Source organism: Mustela putorius, unplaced genomic scaffold (genome assembly GCF_011764305.1).
Source record: "Mustela putorius furo isolate JIRA1106 unplaced genomic scaffold, ASM1176430v1.1 tig00003845_pilon_pilon_pilon, whole genome shotgun sequence".
NCBI lineage: Eukaryota > Metazoa > Chordata > Mammalia > Carnivora > Mustelidae > Mustela > Mustela putorius.
Window position 1 is genome coordinate 617,913 of NW_025421998.1, and position 23,673 is coordinate 641,585.

At 38.7% G+C, this 23,673-nt stretch overlaps 1 protein-coding gene across 3 annotated transcripts in view; it reads right to left on the reverse strand.

Moving 5' to 3' along the window:
• VPS41 (VPS41 subunit of HOPS complex) overlaps positions 1–19,307 on the reverse strand; it is a 176,702-nt gene extending 157,395 nt beyond the window's left edge. For all 3 annotated transcript variants that reach the window (XM_004739346.3, XM_013059254.2, XM_013059251.2), the window contains exons 1-2: positions 19,238–19,307; positions 11,009–11,047 (exon numbers count right to left, since the gene is read on the reverse strand). In XM_004739346.3, coding sequence (XP_004739403.1) covers positions 11,009–11,047; positions 19,238–19,258 — 60 coding nt within the window. In that variant the 5' untranslated portion in view covers positions 19,259–19,307. The remainder of the gene's footprint in view (positions 1–11,008; positions 11,048–19,237) is intronic.
• Between the last annotated feature and the right edge of the window lie 4,366 nt (positions 19,308–23,673).

The window sequence follows — 23,673 nt, forward strand, 5'->3', positions numbered from 1 at the left end:
CAAATGGCAGAAATACAGGTTCACAAATCTGTACTTATATTCAGAAAGTTTCTATTAAGTTTCCAAACATATAATTTTTATAATATCTGCTTCAAAGAGAATGTTTATCCATGCCTGAGTGATGCAATAATCAGCAAAACCTGTTAATATTAATAGCTCATTAAATGAAAGAGCAAATTTTTGACCCAAAGGCTATTTGGAAGGATATATTATAACCCCATGCTCCATTTTTCTCAGCAATCAATCTCCTAACAAGGAACACTACCATTTTAGTTACTAGTTGCTCTAAATTTATTAAAATTAATATATGTAAAGAATCTATTTAAGTTTCAATAAATGATTCACAGTGTTCTACCCACCAGGAAAGATAAATAAATTATTTTTCTGTGATGCATTTTCTGATTAAAAAAGCTATCTCTTGATTTCTCACAATGACTGCTTTTCATTTTAACAAAATTGAAAAGAACAATCCTGGTGGCTGATGCATCCAGAAGTTGCATTTTATTTTAATATTAATTTCTCATTCAATATAAAATGCATGTAGGTTTACTTTAAATAGGTTGAGCTACTTGTCCACTTATTAAAATTAATATATCTAACATATTCAAGGTATTCTGATCATATTTGTGAGAAGTGAGCCAGATTTGAATGGGCATCTCTTTAGGAGGCACATTTATTAATAATGGTAGCAAAAAGAAAGAGAGCGATGACACTAATTAACTCTCTCTGTTATTACATGCCAGGCCCAGGCCCAGCGTACAATGATTTACATGCAATCTTCACTTCAAAGGAATGTACACAGGCAGAATGAGGTCTGGTGTAGCTGGAACCCGCACCTGGTACAAAGCGCACTCACTACCTCTCTGTTTCACTCGGTGCTCTTCTTCCTTGCCGCCCCCTCCTTAGCTTGGTGGTTTCCGTTATTTCTCCCTTTGCTGTGCGAGTTTCATCTTGAAATGTTAGGCTAACAATTTGATGCTTCTCCTACAAAGCTCTTTGTATAGCACACTAAGCTCTTCGAAGAAAGATGGAATATACTTCTAAATAAATAATACACCAAACACCTATTCGAAGTAAGCCAGGTTTAAGAAAATACATCGCTCCACAAAGCAGAGCTGCTTCAGTTTCCGGCTCCATGGCTAAAGTATGCCACAGCATATTGTTTCTGGTCCATTAATAGGAAAGACCCTATGGAAAATGATGACATTTCTGTATTGTTGATGCTAAAACTTCTCTCTGCACTACTGATTACACTCAGAAATAAATCTCTGTTGTGTAAAGCTGTTACAGTTTTGGAACTATACTGTGGCATAGCCAACTTCTCCTGCCTACTGTCGTACCTGATAGGACTGTAGCTCATCTTAAAATGAAATAATCTACTCAAAGCACTCAGCACAACACATGGCATGTAAATGGACCTGAAAAAAATTAAACTGATGATTCTTCATGATTTAAATATTAGCTTCATTAAAATGCATATATATATGAAATGAATCAGATGTTAGAATTATTTGGCAAGGATTTTAAAGCAACCATCACAAAAGTGCTTCTAAGAGCAATTATAAATTCTCTTGAAACAAATGAAATAATGGGCTTTCTCAGCAAAGAAATAGAAGTCTTTTAAAAAAATGTAAACATTAGAACTGGCAAATAAAATAACCAAAAGAAAAAACTTTGTGGATGACATCAACATTAGAGTGGATATGTGAAAGAACATAAACAATGAACTTGAGAACAGATCCATAGAATTTGCCCAACCTGAACAAGACAGAAAACTGACTGAAAAACACAGAACAGAGTCTCAGGGACCTATGGAACAATAACAAAAGGGCTAACATTCAAGTTACTCAAGTCCCAGGAGAAGAGAGTGGAACTTAAAAAGATTTCAAAGAAATAATGGCTGAAAACTTTCCAAAGTTGGTGAAGGACATAATCCTACAGATTCAAGAAGCTGAGCAAACTCCAGGTAAGATAAATTGAAGAAATCCACACCAAGAGCCCTCATAACTATAACTGAACTTCTGGAAACTAAGGCAAAATAAATAAATAAATAAATAAATCTGGAAAGCAGCCAGGAAACAGGACACAATTACAGAGAAGCATAAGGACAACATACCTGTCATTTGAAATGACAGAGGCCAGAAAAAAATAACAGAACATTTCTCAAGTTCTGAAAGAAAAGAACAGTCAACCACTTAAAAAACAAAAAAACCTATGAATAAATTGTTAGAACTTTAAAAAAAAAAGTTCAATTAACTCACAGAAAGGGAAGAAACGAGAAATAAGAGAAATGAAAAGCAGAGGAAAGAGAAAACAGAAGATGGTAGACTTAAGCCCTAACATGTCAATAATTACCTTAAATGTGAATGATCTAACCACAAAAATTAAAAGACAAACTGGCAGAGTAGAAAAAGTCAATCTGAAAAGGTTACACACTCATTGTATGGTTCGATTCATATAATGTGCCCAAAATGAAAAAGTTATGGAGAGGGAGAACAGATAGCGGAGCTGGGGGAAGGGAGTAGCTGTGACTATAAAAGGGAACCATGGTGAACAGTACTGCACCTTGACTGCAGTGACAGAAGTGCACACATGTCATAGAAGTGACACATGACAGAAGTGCAAAGAACTGACACACATCCGTACACATGCACAAATGAGTGAATGTAAAACTTGTGAAATCTGAGTCAGGTCTCCAGATTGTTACCAATATTGATTTCCTGGTTGTGATGTTGCAGCTGAGTGAAGCAGGATGTTACCCTTTGGGAATGGGGTGAAGGGTACAGAGAATCTCTGTTATTTCTTAAAACTGCATGTGACTCCACACTTCTCTCAACACTTAAAACTTAAAAAAAAAAATCTTAAGAAAAAAATGTCTATTAGCATTAAAAACAATTTCTGTCTTATGTAAAATATTGGCTGAAATAAAGAGAGCATGAAAGAAACCAAACATTTTCCCTAACTCCCTTGTCTTAGTGCGAGGTAAGGAAGGAAAAACACGCAGTTTCATTTTGAATCCCATTGCTTTGCAACCCAGAAGCTCTGTAACATCGACACAAAATACTATGAGAATATGTACAGGGATTAATTTTTTTCATTAAAAAAATGGTATCATTTTGCTAATTATATAAGTAATGCATACTTATAAAAACTTAGAAAATAAAGGCAGATGATAATAAATAAAATAAGAATCACATGACCCAGTGACACTATAGTCCTGCGACCTTTTTTTCTGTGCTTACATGTGGATTTTGGAGGGTGGAAAAAAACTGGATTATACTCTAAATCAGGAATTGGTAAACTCCAAACAGCCCGTCTAGCTGGATGCCTGTTTTCATACAGCTTTCAAGCAGGTTTTTATATTTTCATATGGTTACATACCTACATAATATCCTCAGTATTCTTTGTATGCAAATCTTTAAATATTTACTACCTATACCTTTATAGAAATAGCCACGCTCTGCTCTAAATGACATTTTTGTAGAATGCTTTTATCAATTATAAAGATAATATAATTCCTTTCCAGACATCCGGACTGTTTCCAAATTTTTATATTATAAACAAAGTTGCAATGAACACTCTTGCAGCTAAATTGCCCCTACCCAAAGATGAATGTACTTTTTGAAGGGGATATAGCTTAGTAACTAACATTTATTTTATATTTTACAAATATTTATAATTATTTTCTTAATGAATCATTTGTTTTATGGCAAAACATGAGTTTATAACTATTAATGTTATCTATAAATTAGCAAGACAATTCTTTTTTCTCTAGAGAATAAGGCAAAGTTCAAAGATTCTGAAATTGCTTTTCCTACTAGTTGAACAAGCCATAATCTGTAACATCACCCAAAATATCATTTTATACATAGGCAGGAGTTCCAAGGGAGTTTTTTTTTTTTTTTTAAATTTTGTCCAATTCTACAAAGGAACACAGAGGAAAAGTCTGAAATAAAATCAGAGAGATCACAGGGAAGTTGGACACAGTAGAAGACCAGGCTTTGGAGTCTTGACTGTGGGATTCAAATCCATTTACCAGCGGGTATCCCTGGCAGTTACCTAAACACTCTATTTCTTCATCTGTAAAAGAGAAGAAATAACCATGGCCAAAACTTGGGCCAATGAACATATCTAAAGAGTTTACCAAAATGCCAACTGTTGCTTCTTACAATAAATTTGTTTTTGTTATAATCTTCATTATCAAAATAGATTGTGAACACTGCTCAATCCATTCACCATCTTTGCTCCAAAGAGCACTCCAAACCTCCTCTACAGCATGTACCTTGGAGGATTTTTAGAAATAAAATCCCAGAGATTAGCTTGCTCATTTGCTTTTCTTTAAAACCATATTTAATATGAAAGCATATTATTTGTATCAGCCTGACCAAAACGATTAGAAAAGGAGTCACCAATGGATTAGAAAAGTACCACTTCAAAGAAAGAATTGGATAAAGAGGTGTCAACTTCAAGTTTAAAATGTCTTTTTCCTTTAACTGCCTAAAAGTGGAGTTCACTCAATTTCTTACAACACAGCTGAACTAGACGTTTTGGAATCTTTTTGACTCCCCTACCAAGATCGACTCTCACATGCTATCCACACTTCCTCCTGATTGGACTTGAGAAGCATTTCCTCTTTGTCTTCTGCTCCTGCCTAGCCCAGACACTTACATTCCTGTGATCTCTTTAGGGGCTTGCACTAGAACTTCCTGAAATGGGTCTTTCCTTCCAGCTCATCTGTCACCAACCCCTGTGCCCACCCCCCAATAAGCATGCCTTTCGCTGGCTCCCCAGCGTCCAACAGATCAAGTCTAAACTGTCTGGTTTGACACATTCGTAGCTCTACAGCCTCACCCTAGTTCCTCGTCCAGCCTCATTCCCCCAGCTTCCTCCACATTCCAGCCACACCCAGAGCCTCCCAGCTGGCCGGCAGAACGTGTGTGCCCCTTCATCACTCGATCTCTTCCCAAAGACTGTGGCAGCCTCTGCCTAGATTTATCTTCCATACTTAAATCTTCAAGATTCCAAGCAAAGCCATTCCTGACTTATCATCCATTCCTCTGGGCTCCTGTAGCACTCAGCCCCCACCCAGACCAAAGCAGTTGTCCCCAGTGTTGACAGAAGCTTAAAGCTTCAAAATGAGAATGAGTTCTTCTGACCACATACTTCTGTGTTACTCTTTTCAAAAGTAAAACACCATTTAAGAAACAGTCTGGCTTATCATATCAAGGTGGAATACACAGTGGATTATATGTTAGAAAAAAAATAGTAGAGGCAAGGCACACTTTATCCTACAAAATCTGCAAAAACTCATGTAGTATTAACACGAAGGCAAGATGCTTAATGTACGCTCTTGGTTGTTAATACAGCTTTGAATTTCTACTTTAACAGCAAAGCACAACTCAAAATCCTCCTAAGTTTTACATACTGACATATACACCACTTTCAATTGCATTAATTATACTACACCTGGAAATTTCATTTCATTTGGTTGCAGGTTTCAAGAATAATGAAGAAAACACAGACAATTTTGAGCAGTTAATACTTCTTTCTTGAACACACAAAATGAGAAGTTGGAAGAAAACCTAAGGGAAAAACTTCATGACACTGGATGTGGCAATGATTTCTTGGATATGACATGAAAAGTACAGGGAGAAAAGCAAACATAGATAAACTGGACTTATATCAAAATTTTAAAACTTCTATGCATGAAAGAATACACTCAACAGTGAAAAGGCAACCTATGGAATGGGAGAAATTATTCAAGTACTGTGAATTGTCTAACTGAGATATGGAGATATATATATATTTTTTTCTTTTTTTTAAAGATTGTATTTATTTATCTGACATAGAGAGAGATCACAAGAAGGCAGAGAGAAAGAGAGAGGGAGGGAGGGAGAAGCAGGCTCCCTGCTGAGCAGAGAGCTGGAAGCAGAGCTCGATCCCAGGACACTGGGATCATAACCTGAGCTAAAGGCAGAGGCTTAACCCACTGAGCCACCCAGGCACCCCTATATTTTTTATGTATTATATTGTTTATATTCTTTATAGAGACATAGTTAAATCACAACTCTATAGATCTGTATCTATATGTCAACTATCCATCTATTCTATTCACAGGTTGTTGAGTTATATATAAAAACAATATGTGTATCTCTATCCTTTTCTATCCACCCATCCATCCATCCATCCATTTTTATCTGATACAGACTAACATCCAGAATATATAAAGAACTCCTCAATTCAAGAACAAAAACCAAACCACAATTTGAAAATGGGCAAAGAACTTGAACGGACATTTCTTCAAAGAAAATATATAAATGGCCAAAAAGTTTATGAAGAGATGTTTGATATCACTTAATCATTAGGAAAATGAATGAAAACCACAATATCACCTCGTAACTGTCAGGACAGCTACTATTAAAAAAAAGAAAAAAAAGAAAAAACAAGTGTTGATGCGGATGTGGAGAAATTAGAACCCCCATGCGTTGCTGCTGGGAACATAAAGTGGTGCAGTCTCTATGGAAAATGAGAAAATGGTATAGTGGTTCCTCAAAAAATTAAAAATAGAATTACTATATGATCTAGCAATTCCACTTTTGGGTACATATTCAGAAGAATTAAAAGCAAAATGTCTCAAAGAGATACTTTTAAACTCATGTTCTTTGTAACACTGCTCATAAAAGCCAAAAGGTAAATGCCACTCAAGTATCCATCAGTGGGTGAGCATGTAAAATGTGGTATGGACATACCATGGAATATTACTCAACCTTAAAAAAAGAAGGCAATCCTGACCTATGTGACAAAATGGATGAACCTTAAGGGCATGCTGCTAAATGAAATAAACCAGTTCTGAAGAGACCAATACTGCATGATTCCACTTATATAAGGGTTCTAGAGCAGTCAAATTCAGACAGAGAAAGTAGAAGGGTGATTGCCAGAGGCTGGTGGAGGAATAGGGAGTTGTAATTTGATGACACAGAACTTCTGTCTGTTTTGCAATATAAACAAGTTCTGGAGGTAGGCTGCTCAGCAATGTGAATGTACTTAACAATGCTAAACTATGCACTTAAAAGTGGTTGAGATGGCAAGTTTTTAAAAGATTTTATTTATGTATTTATTTATTTAGAGAGCTCAAGCGCTGGCAGAGGGAGAGAGAGAACTTCAGGCAGACTCCACACTGAGCGTGAGCCCAAAGAGGGGCTTGATCTCATCACTCTGAGATCATGACCTGAGCCAAAATCAAGAGTCAGAGGCCTAACTGAGTCACTTAAGTGCCCCAAGATGGCAATTCTTGTTATATATATGTTATGTATATTTTATATGTATAAAATATGTATATTTTACCACAATTAAAAATTTTTTAATTAAAATTACATTTAAACTTTAAAAATAAGAGTTTCAGAGAAACCTAACACTAGGGTCTTCTCAGTATAAAGGCCCAGTCTATAAGAAATGTGGCTTTCATAAGGAAAACAGATAAACTGCTATAATTCATGGTTGAAAACACTAAACATTGTTGTTTGCAGAAATGGAAACTATCTGAGCACTTGAATAAAGAGGGAGAAGTACATGAAGGAAATGTCTGCCCTGTGAAAGCTGAACTGACAGTACAAAACCTAGTGGGGCGATAGAGGAAGAGGAGAAAAGGAAAAATAAAGATTTTTTGGCAAAAGAACAGTGTTTTACAATCTCGAGCATGGATCTGGAAAGATCATGATTCAAACTGAGACACCCAGAACAAACAGCTCCAAAGACTGGATTATAAACCAACTCATCATACTAAAAAGCCCAAACTTGGCCTATCACCAGCCTGACTCCTTTGTTGGCCCATGAACGAATGAAAACCCGGATGGGAGAGTAACCACCCTGGGTCCCAGAGTCTCCGGGAGTCTCCCCAAGCTCTGCAGCTGAAGCCCCAGGCTGTAAGAGGAGACCAGCACTCCTTCTAAAATACAAGCTGAGGCTCACTAGCTTTCAGGGAGGGCTTCCCACATGCTAGGCACCACACAACATGCTTCCCAAACAGCAATCTCATCTAGCCCTTGGGGCAACCCACACGGCACACATGAAGGAAACGAGGGACAGAGAGATTGTGTGCAAGGCCACAGAGCAGGTACAAAGTATGGCTGAGACAGGAACCCAAGGCCTGCCTCCACAGTCCCTCCGTCCCGGCCGATGCAGAAGACACCAGAGACAGCAGGAAAAATGATGGAAAGAGCCCAGATCTGGGGCTTGGTTTGAACTCACTTCTGTGAACGAGCTATCTGAGATTAGACAATCAGGTTACCTTTCCGGTCTCGGTTTCGTCAACTTTATAAGAATGATCCTTTCCTTCTATGTCTTTCCTAAGTGGTCAGCTCTTATTTCCTTCCTTCCTTCCTAGTTTTTTGTCCATTTCTATTCTGAGTTTTAAAAGTTCTGTTTTAAGATAGTTTTCTCTATCTACAAATGCTTGTTTAAAGACATTCAAGTTATGATGGAGTGTTATGCTGCTGCTTGTTTCAGCTGAAAATGTTTGGTTTCCACTTGCTCTCCTCACCATGGTTTTTTGAATGGATGCTCCCTGCCATTCCAGTTCAATTTTACCAGTCTCAGATTGCCAGGACAGCAACAAGAGGTGCTCCTATGAAGAGGACGAGGTTATTTGAATGGTTTACTAGGTCTCTTAGTTACACAGGTAAATGGGGGCATCTTCTTTAGTAAGTGGTATCTTTTCTGGGGGCGTGAGGGGAGGCAAGTATCCTGATTTCCTGCTTCGTACCTTTAATTTCCCCCACTCCTATAATGTCACCACCATGCTTTCAAGGGATGCCTCCCCTCTCTCTCCAGTACCAGCCTCATCCCAACACTGTCCCCTCTGGTCCCACACCCTGTCAAACCCCCTCATTTAAATTCCCCAACAGCCAGTGCTCAGATCCAGCAGCTGTCAGACCTGTTCTCAGGACTGTCCACTCAGGGTGGGGCCGTTTCCCTCCTGGGGGAGGGGACACTTTTGCATGAAACCACTCCTGCTGGAACTCAGCTACAGTGTCTTTATCTCCAACGCGCCTCCACTGGACTCAGCTCCAGACTCAATCCGAAGCTGGTTCTTCTGGTTTTGGATATGTATTCCCCCACTTACACTGAAGTTTACAGCACACCCTGTCTCCTGATTACGTTGGAGGGATGAGTTATGTGTGTTTCGTTTGTTCTCCTTGTGGATCCATTTAGTATCTGAAGGATGTGTGGAAAGATTTATTTAGGTGGCTGCCAACATCCTCTGAAATGAAATTCTTGGACAGGGCTCCAACACTGCAGAATTCTATACCAGTGTTTCTGAGAATATGGTTAACCGGAAATCTCCAAAAATGAGAATGGGAAGCTAAACTGCTTTTCAGGATTTTATTAAAAAATCAACAAGTATTGGGGCACCTGGGTGGTTCAGTGGGTTGAGCCTCTGCCTTTGGCTCAGGTCAGAATCTCAGGGTTCTAGAATCGAGCCCCACATCAGGCTCTCTGCTCAGTGGGGAGCCTGCTCCCCCTCTTTCTCTGCCTGCCTATTTGTGATCTCTCTCTCTATAAAAAAAAAAAAAAAATCAACAAGTACTATACCATATCGATAAGCAAATTCTGTAGTGCCTTAACAGGGGCCCCAAAGAGAGGATCAGAGATCCTCAGCAGCACAAATATTAGGAATCATGGCTCTACAGCCAAACTGCAAATGCATAGTAGCATAACACAAGATGTTCTCTAGAAGAATACATTTAAACCCACCTTTTCCCTGAAAAAGCAAACAAAATCCATATAATAACTGTATGCAGCATCAACCTAAATTTATAGACTATATTGGTTACAGTCACATTGGTGTGAATTTCCAGCAGGTTATCATAGATATTTTTTCATTCCTCTGAGCTAAATGAAATATTAAAAGGAAAAAATGTAATTATTATTAATAGTCCACCCATAAAATTGGTAGTTCACTAGCGTTATACTTAAATTTATATCTTATGCATAGTCTTGAAAATTTTTAAAAAATTTTTATTTTTGGGGTGCCTGGGTGGCTCAGTGGGTTAAAGCCTCTACCTTTGGCTCAGGTCATGATCCCAAGGTCTTGGGATCGAGCCCCGCCTTAGGCTCTCTAATCAGCGGGAAGCCTGCTTCCTCCTCTCTCTCTGCCTACTTGTGATCTCTGTCTGTCAAATAAATAAATAAAATCTTTAAAAATTTTTTTAAAAATCTATTTTTATAAATATATAAATATTTATATTTATTACATACTTATAAATATACTTTTATAAATATATGTTATACATTTATAGATACATATTATTTTATATTTTTATTCTCCTTAAAATATAACCTTTAGCACAACTTAGCTCCTTAACAGTTTTTCAGGTAGTTACTTTCCTTCTTATTTTATGAAATAAACTATAATTTCCATGATTTAGAAATTATATCAGTAAACATGGCATATTCATTAAAAGAATGAAGAAAGAATAAATATTAGAGAACCTATAGTGGTTGTTTTATCACAAACTGATTGATTTTTGAAAGAGCGCCCACGCAAGAGTGGGGGAAGGGGGAGGGGCATAGGGAGAGAGAATCTTACAAGCTCCACACCCAGTGGGGAGCCCAACTTGGGGTTACATCTCACAGCCCTGAGAGGACGACCTGAGCCGAAATCAAGTCAGATGCTGAACCAACTGAGCCATCCAGGGGCCCCTAAAATATAGATTTTTTTTTTAACTGTCAAAATTAGTCTGTAAAACTGCATCAAAGTTCCCACTGCCAACAGACTTTGGGTTTAACTACTACTCAATATCAGGAGAAAGCATTCCTTTTCCTGTTTAAGTCAATCCATTTAATATTTTTAAAGACAACTGTCACGTTCTTCCCCAAGGCTCAATCACACACGGCCCTATTTTACCTCACCCCCCAATCCTCAGCAATGTCTCATTTAATAAGGCAGAAAAAGCTCAAGATACCATGGTGAGCCAGAAATCCTCAGGCTCCCAAACCACCATCTTACCTCAGACTCATCTGTAGATTCTTCGAGAGACTCAGTTTCCTACAAAGCATAGAGGGGGAAAATAGTCAGAAGGATGACAAAAGAATAAGACACGGGGAAAGAGTCATCCCATCCCCACCATCCACATCCACCTGCCCTTTCTGGGAAGTAATCTGCAGCTACAGTTGAAAGACTCCACGCCTTGTGGGCCTCCCACAACTTCCCACATCTGGCAGAACTGAGATGGTTATCCTGGGGCCACCCAGACCCCCAGCTCCTGCTGACCTCCCTCGAGTGGACAGCAGGTTAATGAATGGCCTCAGGAACTATCGTGTGAGTACACAGAAAGCACTTTCTTTCGCTAAAAATGGAAACAGGTCTGGCAAAGCAGCCTTACTTACTGATCTTGGAAAGGAAGAGGAAACTGCCATCTCAAATTATCTATAAGCCAATTTTTATACTGAAAAGCCCTTGTGCTATTAATTATTGTGCTATTAATCTGGTGAAGTCAAAATGATTGTCTCGCTTAAACAGCTTTTTACAAAAGAATTCCCCTAGAGTAGTACCTATCAGACATTGTGCAAACAAGCTCCATAATTTACATTCACTCTTTAAACCATTAACTGGAAGACAAATTCTGCCATTTAACACAGTTTCCCCCTTGCTAGACAATGAATCTTGCTGCTCTGGAGAAAACAAAGCAAAAAGGGAAAAAATTGACTTGATCTTGCTAATCTCTCACCTGTCCAGTGAAAGAGAGAATCTGCTGATGCCATGCATCCTCAAAGAGGTCAGCAAAATGAAGATTTACTTAACGTACTTATAGATATCAATAGCAATAAAAAGTTACAACTAATATGCTGACACTGAATGTAAGCATTTTACAACGATCCATGAGATAAAGAACAAAAAAATGGGGCAAGGACATTTTAGATATGACTAGTAGTTTTCAAGAAAAAAAAATAAACATTTTAAAGCAAGTCAGATGCATATATTACTCGGCAAAAGTTGTATAGCAGCAGAGACACAAATCTGGTGTTTGAAAGAATTTTATTTTCATTCATGGAAAATTAAGAAGAACCTGGAAGGTGCAGGCTGCCTGTGGAATGCCTTGTGGACAATACAGTTCCTGCTCTCAAAGGCCATCTGTAAAATGGGGACGAATGCTACCTGTAATTAAGAGTTTTATTGTAGTTGTATCACTACCCATGAGGAACCTAAGAATCTGTTCTAAATCTCAACGTGGCCTATTTAGTTGGAATGTTCTTCTAAGTACTAGAAAATTCCCATTAATTTGGAGCTATAATCTCTCCACAGTAACTTTTTGTTCTTAGCACCAATAAGACACATAAAAAATCCAATTCTACTATTTGACAGTTCTCCAAAGTTAATGACACGTATCATGCCTGCCCTTCTAAATTGTTTTTCCTCTGTGCTAACCATCCCCAGATCCTGGTTCTCATCCACTTACCATCCTGATCCTTCTCTTTTGGACACACTCCATTTATTATTAACAGTCACCATTCTGACATCTTTACTGAACATCTATTATATATATCCCCGCAATGCTAAATGCTTTGCACCTAGCATCTTAGAATTTCCTAATGACCCTCAAGGTAAGAACATTGAGGCTTAAAGGCTGAACTTAATGACTTCTGACACCCTTTCTGCCCCTGACTGTTCCTGAATATTGAGATACTAACATCAGCAAAACGAGGCTTTGACGACCATGCCAGTGACCTGCACCTAGATTCCTATTCCCCAACTCAAGACTTTAAAAGGACACTGGACTGCTCTTTCCAGAAAAAATTTCTTAAGGAAATTTCTTATTTGAAATCCATTCTTATTTGAAATCCATTCAACGAGGTACAAAGGGGAAAGGTGCAAATGTCCCATTTATGTTCTTCATTAAAACAAAAGTATTATGTCCCCATGCAGCAATTTCAACCCAAAACTCAAAATCAAATTACATGCCTAATCTGTACTGAAAAGCACGCAGCACCAGAATCCGACACCATGCAGCATGAGGCTCTCAGAAAACCAAGTTTTCAGGGAAAACCAGGGTCTCAGAGAAGCTTCCTGGGGCTGCTGGTATCAGTGAGAATATTTACTCCAGACACTCTAAACCCCCAGCACCAGCAAAAACCTCCCAAATGTAGTTGTGGCCTCAAGAGAAATCACATATTGTCCATAATCCCACCAAAGCAATGCACGAGTGACTTCAGGAATCAGTCTGGCCTCCTGTTTCTTAGCTTCATCCACTCAATAAGCCCCTGTGTTTAATGTTCTAGAGACTGAGGGGCAAACCAGAAGTTAGCAAGTGAATGTCCCAGGGAAGGATCCAAGAAGCCAGGCTGAACGGTGAGAAAGGTTACAATTCAGAAAGAGTCAGTGGTATTCAAACATTTTTTAACATCACACTCTTTTAAAGAACTTAAATCTTGAAAATACAAGTTACAAAACTGTGCTGTTCTCTAAGTGAAATAAACCAGACATATACTGTAGATTCCACTTATATGAGGCAGAAAGTAGAACAGAATAGATTAGGGGTTGGGGCGGGGTGATAGGGGGATTAGTGTTTAATGGGTACAGAGTTTCAGTCTGTGATCACAGAAAGTTCTAGAGTTGTATGGTGGAGTAATGGCTGAACAATGAAGCAAATGGACTTAATGTTGCCAAATCATATACTTAAAAATGGTTAAAGTGGGGGCACCTGGGTGGCTCAGTGGTTTAGGCTGCTGCCTTTGGCTCGGGTCATGATCTCAGGGTCCTGGGATCCAGCCCCGCATCGGGCTCTCTGCTCCGCAGGAAGCCTGCTTCCCTCTCTCTCTCTCTCTCTGCCTGCCTCTCTGCCTGCTTGTGATCTCTGTCTGTCAAATAAATAAATAAAATCTTTAAAAAAAATGGTTAAAGTGGTAAATATTATGTATATTTTACCACAATAAAAAGAAAACTATGCTGCTGTTTGAAGCAAACATGATGAGCCAGAAGGCACAGAGTGATGCAAATGTGAAGCAGAACAAAATCTAGGCAACAGCTGAAAGCTAAACTCAACAACTTGTTCTGCAAACCAATCCCTTACACTCAATCACATATCCAACAAACCTGGTGCCTTGACATGGCCCCTCTTGAACCTGTATACTATGGGGGGGGTGGTTGTATGTGCAATATCTGGGGAAGAAATGGAGGCTGGAGCCCCGGGAAGGTTTGCTCTGAGGCCAGCAGGATGAAGAAAGACAGCACAGCCCAGGCCCCAGGCAATCAGCCTGGCTTGGGGATGGACCTGAAACACTGCCACCTTCTCTGCTGCACTGCCACCTTCTCTCCTTCCCAACAGACTGGGTGACACAGCTAAGCGTAGTGGAAGACAGGGTGAGAGAGATCCCAATGTCAGACACAGGCAGACATAAGAGGATATATTTGTGTGATACGTATCTGTTATTCCTGTATCATTGAGGCCTCAATTTCTAAAAGCCTGGTTGAGTAGGAAAGCTGAAAGAGCACCTGGGGAGCAGGCAAGAGCAGGCAGACTCAGGGTACCAACCCCGTTGAGCCCCACAGGCTCAGCTACCACACTCATCCGAGTCTGCAAAGGAAGGAAAACCTGGATGTCTGCCCAGTGTGGAAAAAAGGACCAGCGGGGCGACCTAGTGACCCAGTGCCAAATCTGACTGCATCACAATCACATAAACTCCGTTTGGAGAAATGGCTACACCCAGGCAAACACTCCATCTTCACAGTCTCTGATGCAGTCAGTCTAAATAAGAGCCTCAAATCACAAGCATTTGGTAACAAAAACAATGAGGAGGGAGCAAGTGCCCAGAAGAAACAGAGTCAAGGGTGAATGAACAGCCAAGAACCGGGAGCTGCATGAAACACAGAACCCCAGACCTGAGGAGGGCTCCCCCTCCGAAGCGGTAATGTGGGTACCAGAGAAACCACAAATAATCAGCTGGTGACACCGGCCTTCAGCCAGCCAGTCCAGACAAAGGAGAGGAAAAACTCATAAGGCAATAAGCACATCCAGCTAAGCTAATCTGTGACTACACTTTAGTTACACGATGGTAAAGAGTGGATCTTCCCAAAATTTCTGATTCTTTGTTTTAGCAAACTCTTGTCTGGCTTTATTTCTTCTGTTATTAGTGAAGTTGCTTTTAAAAGATCTCGATCAAACTATTAAAAAAAGAGACTACTACATTCTTGAGCAAAGCCCAAGTTTGAATAATAAACTGTCATCTGACACAGAAAGACACTTTGTCCTGGCCACGTTAACATACTTTATCTCATTTCATACTCACAAGGGTTCTGGAAAGTAAATGCCCCAGTTTGCAGGCAAGAAAGCTGAGGGAAGTATTTGTTGGTTTGACTTAGATTTTCCACATGGGGCACAATCACGGGGGAGTATACGTGCTCCTGAACTGCCATCTGATAAACAGTAAATGTTCGATGATAAGGATAACAATTCCCCAAATTCTAAAGTGTAAAGGGAAAATTCAAAAAAAAAGGAACTCTCCTCTCTTGTCAAGGAATATGTGGTCTGACTGATCAAATATTTTAATAGACTAGGCTCCCCGATGGTTTGGGGTACCTGGGGGGATGGCAAAGCAGGAATGTGGGAAATGCAACCCACAATACATATGAATTACTAACTTGCAGAAGTTTCAAGTTAAGATAAAACAACACAAATTCCACTGCATCTAATTTATAATTTGACATTTTCAATTCAGAAGGCTATTCTCCTCCTAATGAATTCATTTAAACATTTTATTAAGCACCTAGTACCTGTAAAGCACTAGCCCTGTGAGAGATACAGACATGAGCAGGCTCTGTCCTTATTCTTGAAGACTCAGCAATCTGTAGTAGACATAAGACAAATACACAAACAACCAGACTTCAAGCAGAATGTTATCCATAAAAGAGGTATGAACAAATACTGTTGGGTATCTGTGATAATGAAGGTCACCTATAAATCACTTTAGACCTAAGTAAAACTGCTGGTTAGAAGATTTCCAGGCAGAATAAAGGGTATTAGTCCTTTCTGTGAACTATGTAATATATATGTAGTTATTTCTGCAAACTACCTTGACCATACCCAGCACAAAGATTTCCCAATGACTTAAAAAAATGTTCAATCATATCCAAAAAAATGATTTCCTAGTTTGAGAGCCTATGAACTATATTACATTATGTTAATTCAGTACAGATCTTACCATTTTGGTTCTGTCTAGAATTAAAGGGGAAAAAACCCACAATCACCAAAGAATACAATGCTCAGAAAAGAGGAGAGATTTAGTTTTGTCCTGCGCATCATAAAGGGCTGTTTGTATTGAGAGTGCACGATGCCAAGGAAAAGCTTCTTTTGACTTAACCCATCATTGTAGCTAATTTTAATACACATCTCAATTCATAAAGTGTTCGGGGGAGGGAATTATGTCAAGATTTTCTAAAAGGTTCAAAGTGGCAGAACAGAACAATTGGTAAATTCATTTACCTCCCCTTTTGTGCCCTTTTAGCCTTTAAAAAACTATATATGAAAGGCCAGATTTTAATGGCTTCCTACTGTGAAATGCACAAATCAAGCAGGGTGAGAAAAGTCTAACCACCGTTAACCTATAAAGGACTGATAATGTAGGTAAAATTATTTACTAGCTTTAAAAAATGAACAGGACAATTTGTGAATGTTTGCTTCTTTCTGCAATTGACAAAATATTGGTCTTTTTTGAGAATGATAGTCTCTGCAGACTGTTAAAGGGTCAAAGGTGAAATCACAACTTGAAGGACATTTATTAAGGTGATAAGGGCTCACTTTATTTCATAAAGTAATAATAATAAAATAAATAAAAATTAGAATTAGGTTCTAGTTAAAAATTAGAATTAAATTAATAATATAGAATTAATTAACAGAATTAATCAGCTAAAATGAGAATTAGTATTTTTTAAAAGGTGGAGTGGAGTATTTTAGTGAAAAATTGTGAACTCTGGCAATAGAAGACTGGAGGCTTATTATAGATATAAGCCTGAATAAGTTACTTTAGTTGTCTGAATTCCCATTTGCTTATGTACACAATTCAATCATTTAACACATATTGTGGCACTATTCTAGATATCGGGCAAACAGCACTGAACAAATGCTTGCCATCATGAAGCTTACATTCTAATGGGGAGAATATACAGAAATGAACATAGAAACATATAGAACAAATAACAGAAATTTTAAAACACACTATGTCAGATGGTGATGAGTGTTAAGGAGGAAAATAATGCAAGAGGTTTCAAAGAATGATCAAAGAAGATCTCACTGCAAAAGATAACACTTGGACAAAGACATGAAAGAACTGAGGGAGAAAGTCCTATAGATATCTGGGGTCAAAAAAGGGAGCAGCAGGAGTAAAGGCCCTGAGGTAGAAACATGCCAGCCTGTTGAATGAACAGTAAGAAAGCCAAGTGTATCTGATGCTACCCAGAAACAGAAGGGAAGCAGGGAAGAGTAGTGGAAAATTAAGTCAGAAAAGGGAAAACGAGCATCTGGGACAAGGTTCTACAGGGCAACTCACGTATTCTAAGCAAGTCTGGCTTTTCCTCAGAGGGCAATGGGAAGCCATTACAATGTTTGGAACAGAGCAAGTGCTTGTCCTGACTTATATATCAGAATAAACATTAACGATACAGAATTGTTTTGCAAGGACCAAATGTGACATAAAGGGTTTATACTGGAAAGTGCTATAAAATTTCAAAGCATTCTTATTATATCACTAACTTTCTACATGTGCTCTTTCCATAAGACAATTTTGCCAAACTTCCATACAAAACACTACTAAATAAATACTAAGCACTACTTTCCCCATTTCTACTATCTTCTATCTAAGATCTTGGCTTTTTACTTTTCAGTCAGACTACAAATAAGCTATATTTCAACCTGAAAGACCAACAGAGTGAAAACCAATTTCACCACTATCATCAAACCTAGCAATGACTCATGAAATTACATGTGCTTAACGAGCATTTTTCCTTTAAAGTGACCAGATCAGAAAAGGGAGGTTTCAGTGGCTGGTAGCAACACTCCTGTTAACACAATGACCACCCAAACCCAATTTCTATCTTATTTCTTAATTACTGATATTTATCAAATGTACCCAATGTAAATTTTCATTATGTAAATGAAGTATGTTACAAATGGTACAAATTATCAACTAGTTAAACTTCTTTTGTTATGGTACAGCTCATCATAAATCACTTTTTAGAAGCAATTACGGAAACTGATGACCCTGTTAATTTGTTAGGAAAAACAATGACAACCTGAAATGGTCCTGGAAATGGAAAAAAAAAAAAAAGAAAGAAAGAAAGAAAGAAAAGGTATTTCCTCACATTCTGGCCTTTGCACTTTTCTGTCTTCTTGATGTCACTTTTTCATTTCAACTAACTTTTACTACCACTACCGCCTGTAGGAAAATAACTCTTATCGCCATCACTAACTACTCCTCTAAACTCCACGCCCCATTGCCAAGCGTGGGCCGGCTTTGCAGCCTGATGTTCCGCCAGCAACAAATACTCTCACGCAATCCTTACTAAGCCCAACTTTCACTAAGCACTCTAACTGCTGTACTAACTTATTCTTTCTTAAACCACTCTCACAGAAAGTCACTCTTTTAACTCCATCTTAGATTTAAAGTTAAATAACTAGCCCAATGTCACATATTAAGAAAGAGAACCACCACGGGAACGTAGGTATTCTTGATCCAGAACAATGCACTTAACCACGGCTGCACGCCATAGCTGACTTAGCTTTGTACCTAAAAACAATAGGTACGAAACAAAACTCATCTCCTCGCTCCTAGCTGGCTCTTTTGCAAAGCAACTCTGCCTTAACTTCGACTGGAAAGGAACTGAAATTTCAATTACCCGGCCTCAAAACTCAAGCCATCTCTTATGTTCCCCCAAGAGCAGTCAGTCCCTGGGACAGGCTGACTTCAAGCCAAAATTTCACGGAGGAAAGACCACGGGGCAGCGGCAAAGCAAGGCCGCTTCACCAACGCCGGGGGTGCAGTCGGAGCCCTTCCCCCCGGGTGCCCTCCAGAGCTGACATCCCACCCGCTCCTCTGCTCCCCGACACGGACACTGCCAGCTGCGCGCCCCACCGTGGGCGGACCTGCCTCGCCCTCCCGCAGCTCCGCAACCCAACACGCTCCGCTCCAAGCCCCAAACGGCTCATCCTCGCTTCTCACTCCTTTGCCTAACAGTTACAGCCTTTACCTGCTCCTCCGCTTCCGCCATGGTGTCCCCGGGGAGTCACATGACAGACCCGGAAATGAGAGAAACCGAGACACTGGGGCCCAGGGGCTCCTGGGAAATGTAGTTTTAGCAGCATCTGACCGAGACTTCTTTTCTAGTTGGTGAGCAGATTGGGCCTCATCTCTGCTTCTGACTTTCCAAGCTCAGTGGAGTTGTACTGTGCGGAATCTGAGCAGAACCGTTGTTAATTCTATGATTTATTTTACTGTTGCTCTTACTGGTCTCATGATTATGATATTATTTACTAATATTTATTATATATCAGTTATTATATATAACTCTAACTCAGGGTTAGAGTTTTGGATGAATTTTTTCATTTAATCCTTCTGGCAATCCCTAGTGCTTTCCCCATTTATAGAGAACACTATGGCTCAGAGGTCACAAAACTTGTGAGAGGCAGAAGTACCACTAAAATTTGGCTGTGTCTAATGCCAAAGACTCCATTATTAGCAAATGCTGCTTAGTCTACAAGTGTTGTTGTCCTTTTTAAAAAAAAATATGTTACGTGAATATAAAGCATATGTCAGTCTTGGCAGTGGAGAATCAGATAAAAAATTATATTTCAAAAATATTTGGTTAGCTTGTACTGCTTACCGCTTTAAGTTGCAATCTTCTTTTGGCATCTGGACATTGAAGTTAAAAACTGTTGTTTCATTAAATTAATTGTTAAACTTTTATCGGATCTATTCAATAAGTAAATATTTAAGATAGAATATAAATTTGTCCTTGGTAAAATCTGTAAAACCATTGTATTTCTTTCATCCTCTCCATGTTTCTGGACATTATGAGCTCTTCTTTCTAATCCTCAGACATTTGTAGTATCTCGTCCAAAAATAGACATTTTCTTCTTTCTGGTCATCTCCAGGAGGTGATAACTAGCAAAAAATGCCACAAATGACAATAGATGGTGGGTTCCTAGTGCCCTTTTTTCCTCCTGTGACTCACTGACTCTGATCTAGAAGTAACTCCTAAAAGGAGGTCTCTAACTGTAGCCTGGTCAACCCATGATTCCTGTGGTCTAAGTAAGTGACCTCGTGTGAGACACTTGTGTTTTCCCCAGGATTTAAACGATCTTAGCCCCACCCTCTTTCTCTAACCCTTGCTGGGGTCCTCCTCCCAGTCTGCTGATCACTCAGTCACAAGGGAATGATAAAAGACCAACTCAAGGCCTCTATGTATCTATAACCAAGCACCAACTACCCTAAGTTTTGACCTTTTCAATCAGAGAGTTTCTAAGATCTCTTGTAAAGCAGCTTGAACCCAAACATTGCTCTCAAGTTCCATTACTTCAAGTCCTACAAGAACCCTTATACAGACCACAAAGATGTGCAAGCCTTCAATCCACAGGGAAAAGAAATAAGCCTAGCCCTTCTACTTTTCAGACTTTCCTTTAAAAACTGTAATTTTATCTTTTTCCAATAAGATCTAGGCTCACCCATAAAACTCTAGTGGGTTTGATTGAAGATAGCCAAAGTTTACTGCAGAATTTCCTCTGCTCCCTCAAACCTCAGAGACTCTGGATTCCCCAAGGCTTTTCCCCATTCAGTGTACTGTCTTGGATCTTCTGTTTCCTTTTGGACAGACTGGAAAGTGAAGAGACTGGGATACAGAATGATGCACTAGCGGAAGAAACCCACTACAGGCTAGCAGGTTCACACTGTGCCTGTTGGCAAGATGAAATTCACACTTGACCTCAGAGCCCCAAGTTTTCTCCTGTGAAATGAGAGTTTTGGGCTATCTTGTATAAGAGATCTTCTCACCTCCTGCTACTGAAAGTGTGGTCCACAGACTAGGAGCATCAATATCATCTGGGAGCTTATTATAACTGAAGAGTTTTAGGCCCCTCCAAAAATCTAGAGCCCAAAGCTGGGCTTTAATAATAACCCCAAGGGAAATATATGTACAATAGAGTCTAAGAGGTCCTCAACCCAACAGTCTTTCATTTTATGTCAAATCACCCGCTTTTTCTTGCCCATCGTTCCTTCACCCGCACACCTTTAAACTGTGGAGATAATGGTAAGAGGAAACATTTTTCTCAAATGCACATGGAAAGTTCACAAATATAGACCATATTCTTGGCCATAAGACCCACTTTAAAAAATTCAAAAGATCAGAAATCATAAAACTTCTTCTCATAGACCATAATGTCATTAAACCAGAAATCAGTAACAGAAAGATAACTGGAAAATCATAAATACAGAGCTTAAACAACACACTTCTATGCAGTACACGTGTCAAAAAATAATTCTTGAGAAATATTTTTAAATATTTTGAAATAAATAAAAATGAAAATACAACTCATCAAAAGTTGTAGCATGCAGTAAAAGCAGTGTTGAGAAGGGAATTTGTAGCATTGAAGGCATACATTAGAAAAAAAGAGAGATTTTAAAATCAATAACCTAAGTTTCCACATTGGGAAACCAGCAAAAGATAAGCAAACTAAATCCAAAGTAACCAGAAGAAAAATAATAAGAATTAGAGCAGATCAATGAAAATGGTAACAAAAAGTCAATTGAGAAAAATCAACAAAATCAAAAGCTGGTTCTATGAAAAGATCAGTAAAATCAATAAGGCAGGCTAAGAAAAAGAGAGGGCATAAATTACTAATCTCAGAAATGAAAGAGGAGACATAAAATACAGTTTCTGTGGACTTTGGGAGGATGATAAAGGAATACTGTAAATAATTTTATGCCCACAAATTTGATAATCTAGATGAAATAAACCAATTCCTGCTAAAAGCACCCAAGAGGAAATAGACAATGTTATGTTTATATCTACTGAAAAAATAAGATCGGGGCACCTGGGTGGCTCAGTCCATGAAGTGTGAGACTCTTGATTTTGCTTCAAGTCATGATCTCAGGATCATGAGATAGAGCCCCGCATTGGACTCTGAGCTAGGTGTGGAACCTGTGTGCGGTTCTCCCTCTTCCTCTCCCTTTCCCCCTCCCACTCTCTCTATATATATATAAAAAAGAAAATCAATAATTAGCAACATTTCAGAGCATCTGGGTGGCTCAGTCAGTGTCTGCCTTTGGCACAGGTCATGATCTCAGGGTCCTGGGATCAAGCCTCGCATCGGGCTCCCTGCTCAGCGGGAAGCCTGCTTCTCCCTGTCCTACTCGCCCTGCTTGCATTCCTTCTCTTGCTGTCTCTATCTGTCAAATAAATAAAATCTTTAAAATAATAATGATAATAATTAATAACTTTTCAAAAGGCCTAGATGTGTTCATTGGTGAATTATACCAAAAATTTACAGGAGAAATTATGCCAATTCTCTACAGTCTCTTTCAGAGGACAGAAGCAGAAAGAATAGTTCCTAATTCATTCTATGAGACCAGCATTGCTCTAAAAGAGAATGAGACAAAAAACATTACAAGAAAACCATAGACAATATCTCTCACAAACACAAATCCAAAAATCCACAACAAAATATTAACAAATTGTATAAAAAATGTTTAGGGCACCTGGGTAGCTCAGTTGTTAAGCAGCTGCCTTTGGCTTAGGTCATGATCCCAGGCTCCTGGGATTGAGGCCCACATCAGGCTCTCTGCTCAGCAGGAAGCCTGCTTCTCCCTCTCCTGCTCTCCCTGCGTATGTGCCCTCTCTCTGTCAAATGAATAAATAAAATCTTTTAAAAAATATATAAAAACATTACAGACCATAATCAAGTGGGATTTATCTCAGGTATGCAAGACTGGTTAATATTCAAAAATCAATTAACATAATCCATTAAATCAATAGACTAAAAAAGGAAAAAATCACATGATCATGCCAATAAATACAGAAACACCCATTCATGATGAAAAGTCTTGGTAAACTAGAAATAGAGAGAACCTTCTCAAGTTGTTAAAGACTATCTACAAAAACGTGCAGCTAATATAATACTTAACAATGAGAAACTCAAAGCTTTCCCACTAAGGCAAAGATATTCCCTCTCAACATTTTCAACATCATTTTGGAAGTCCTTGCTAATGCAACAAGGCAAAAAACAAAAACAAAAATATACAGATTGGAAAGGAAGACATAAAACTCTTTGTTCACAGTTGACATGATTGTCTATGTAGAAAATTTGAAAGACTTGATCAAAATCTTCTGGAAGTATTAAGTGATTATGGCAAGTTTTCAGGATACAAGCTTAGTATACAAAACTGACTGCTTCCCTACATACCAACAATGAACAAGTAGAATTTGACATGAACAACACAACATAGTTTACACTGCATCCCCCAAATTGATATACTTTTATATAAATCTAACAAATATGTACAGGATTTATACAAGGAATCTATAAAATACTGATTAATAAAATAAAAAAGAACTAAATGAGTAAAAAGACATTCCATGTTCTTAGTTTGGAGGATTCAGTGCTGTCAAGCAATCTTTGACAAAGGAGCAAA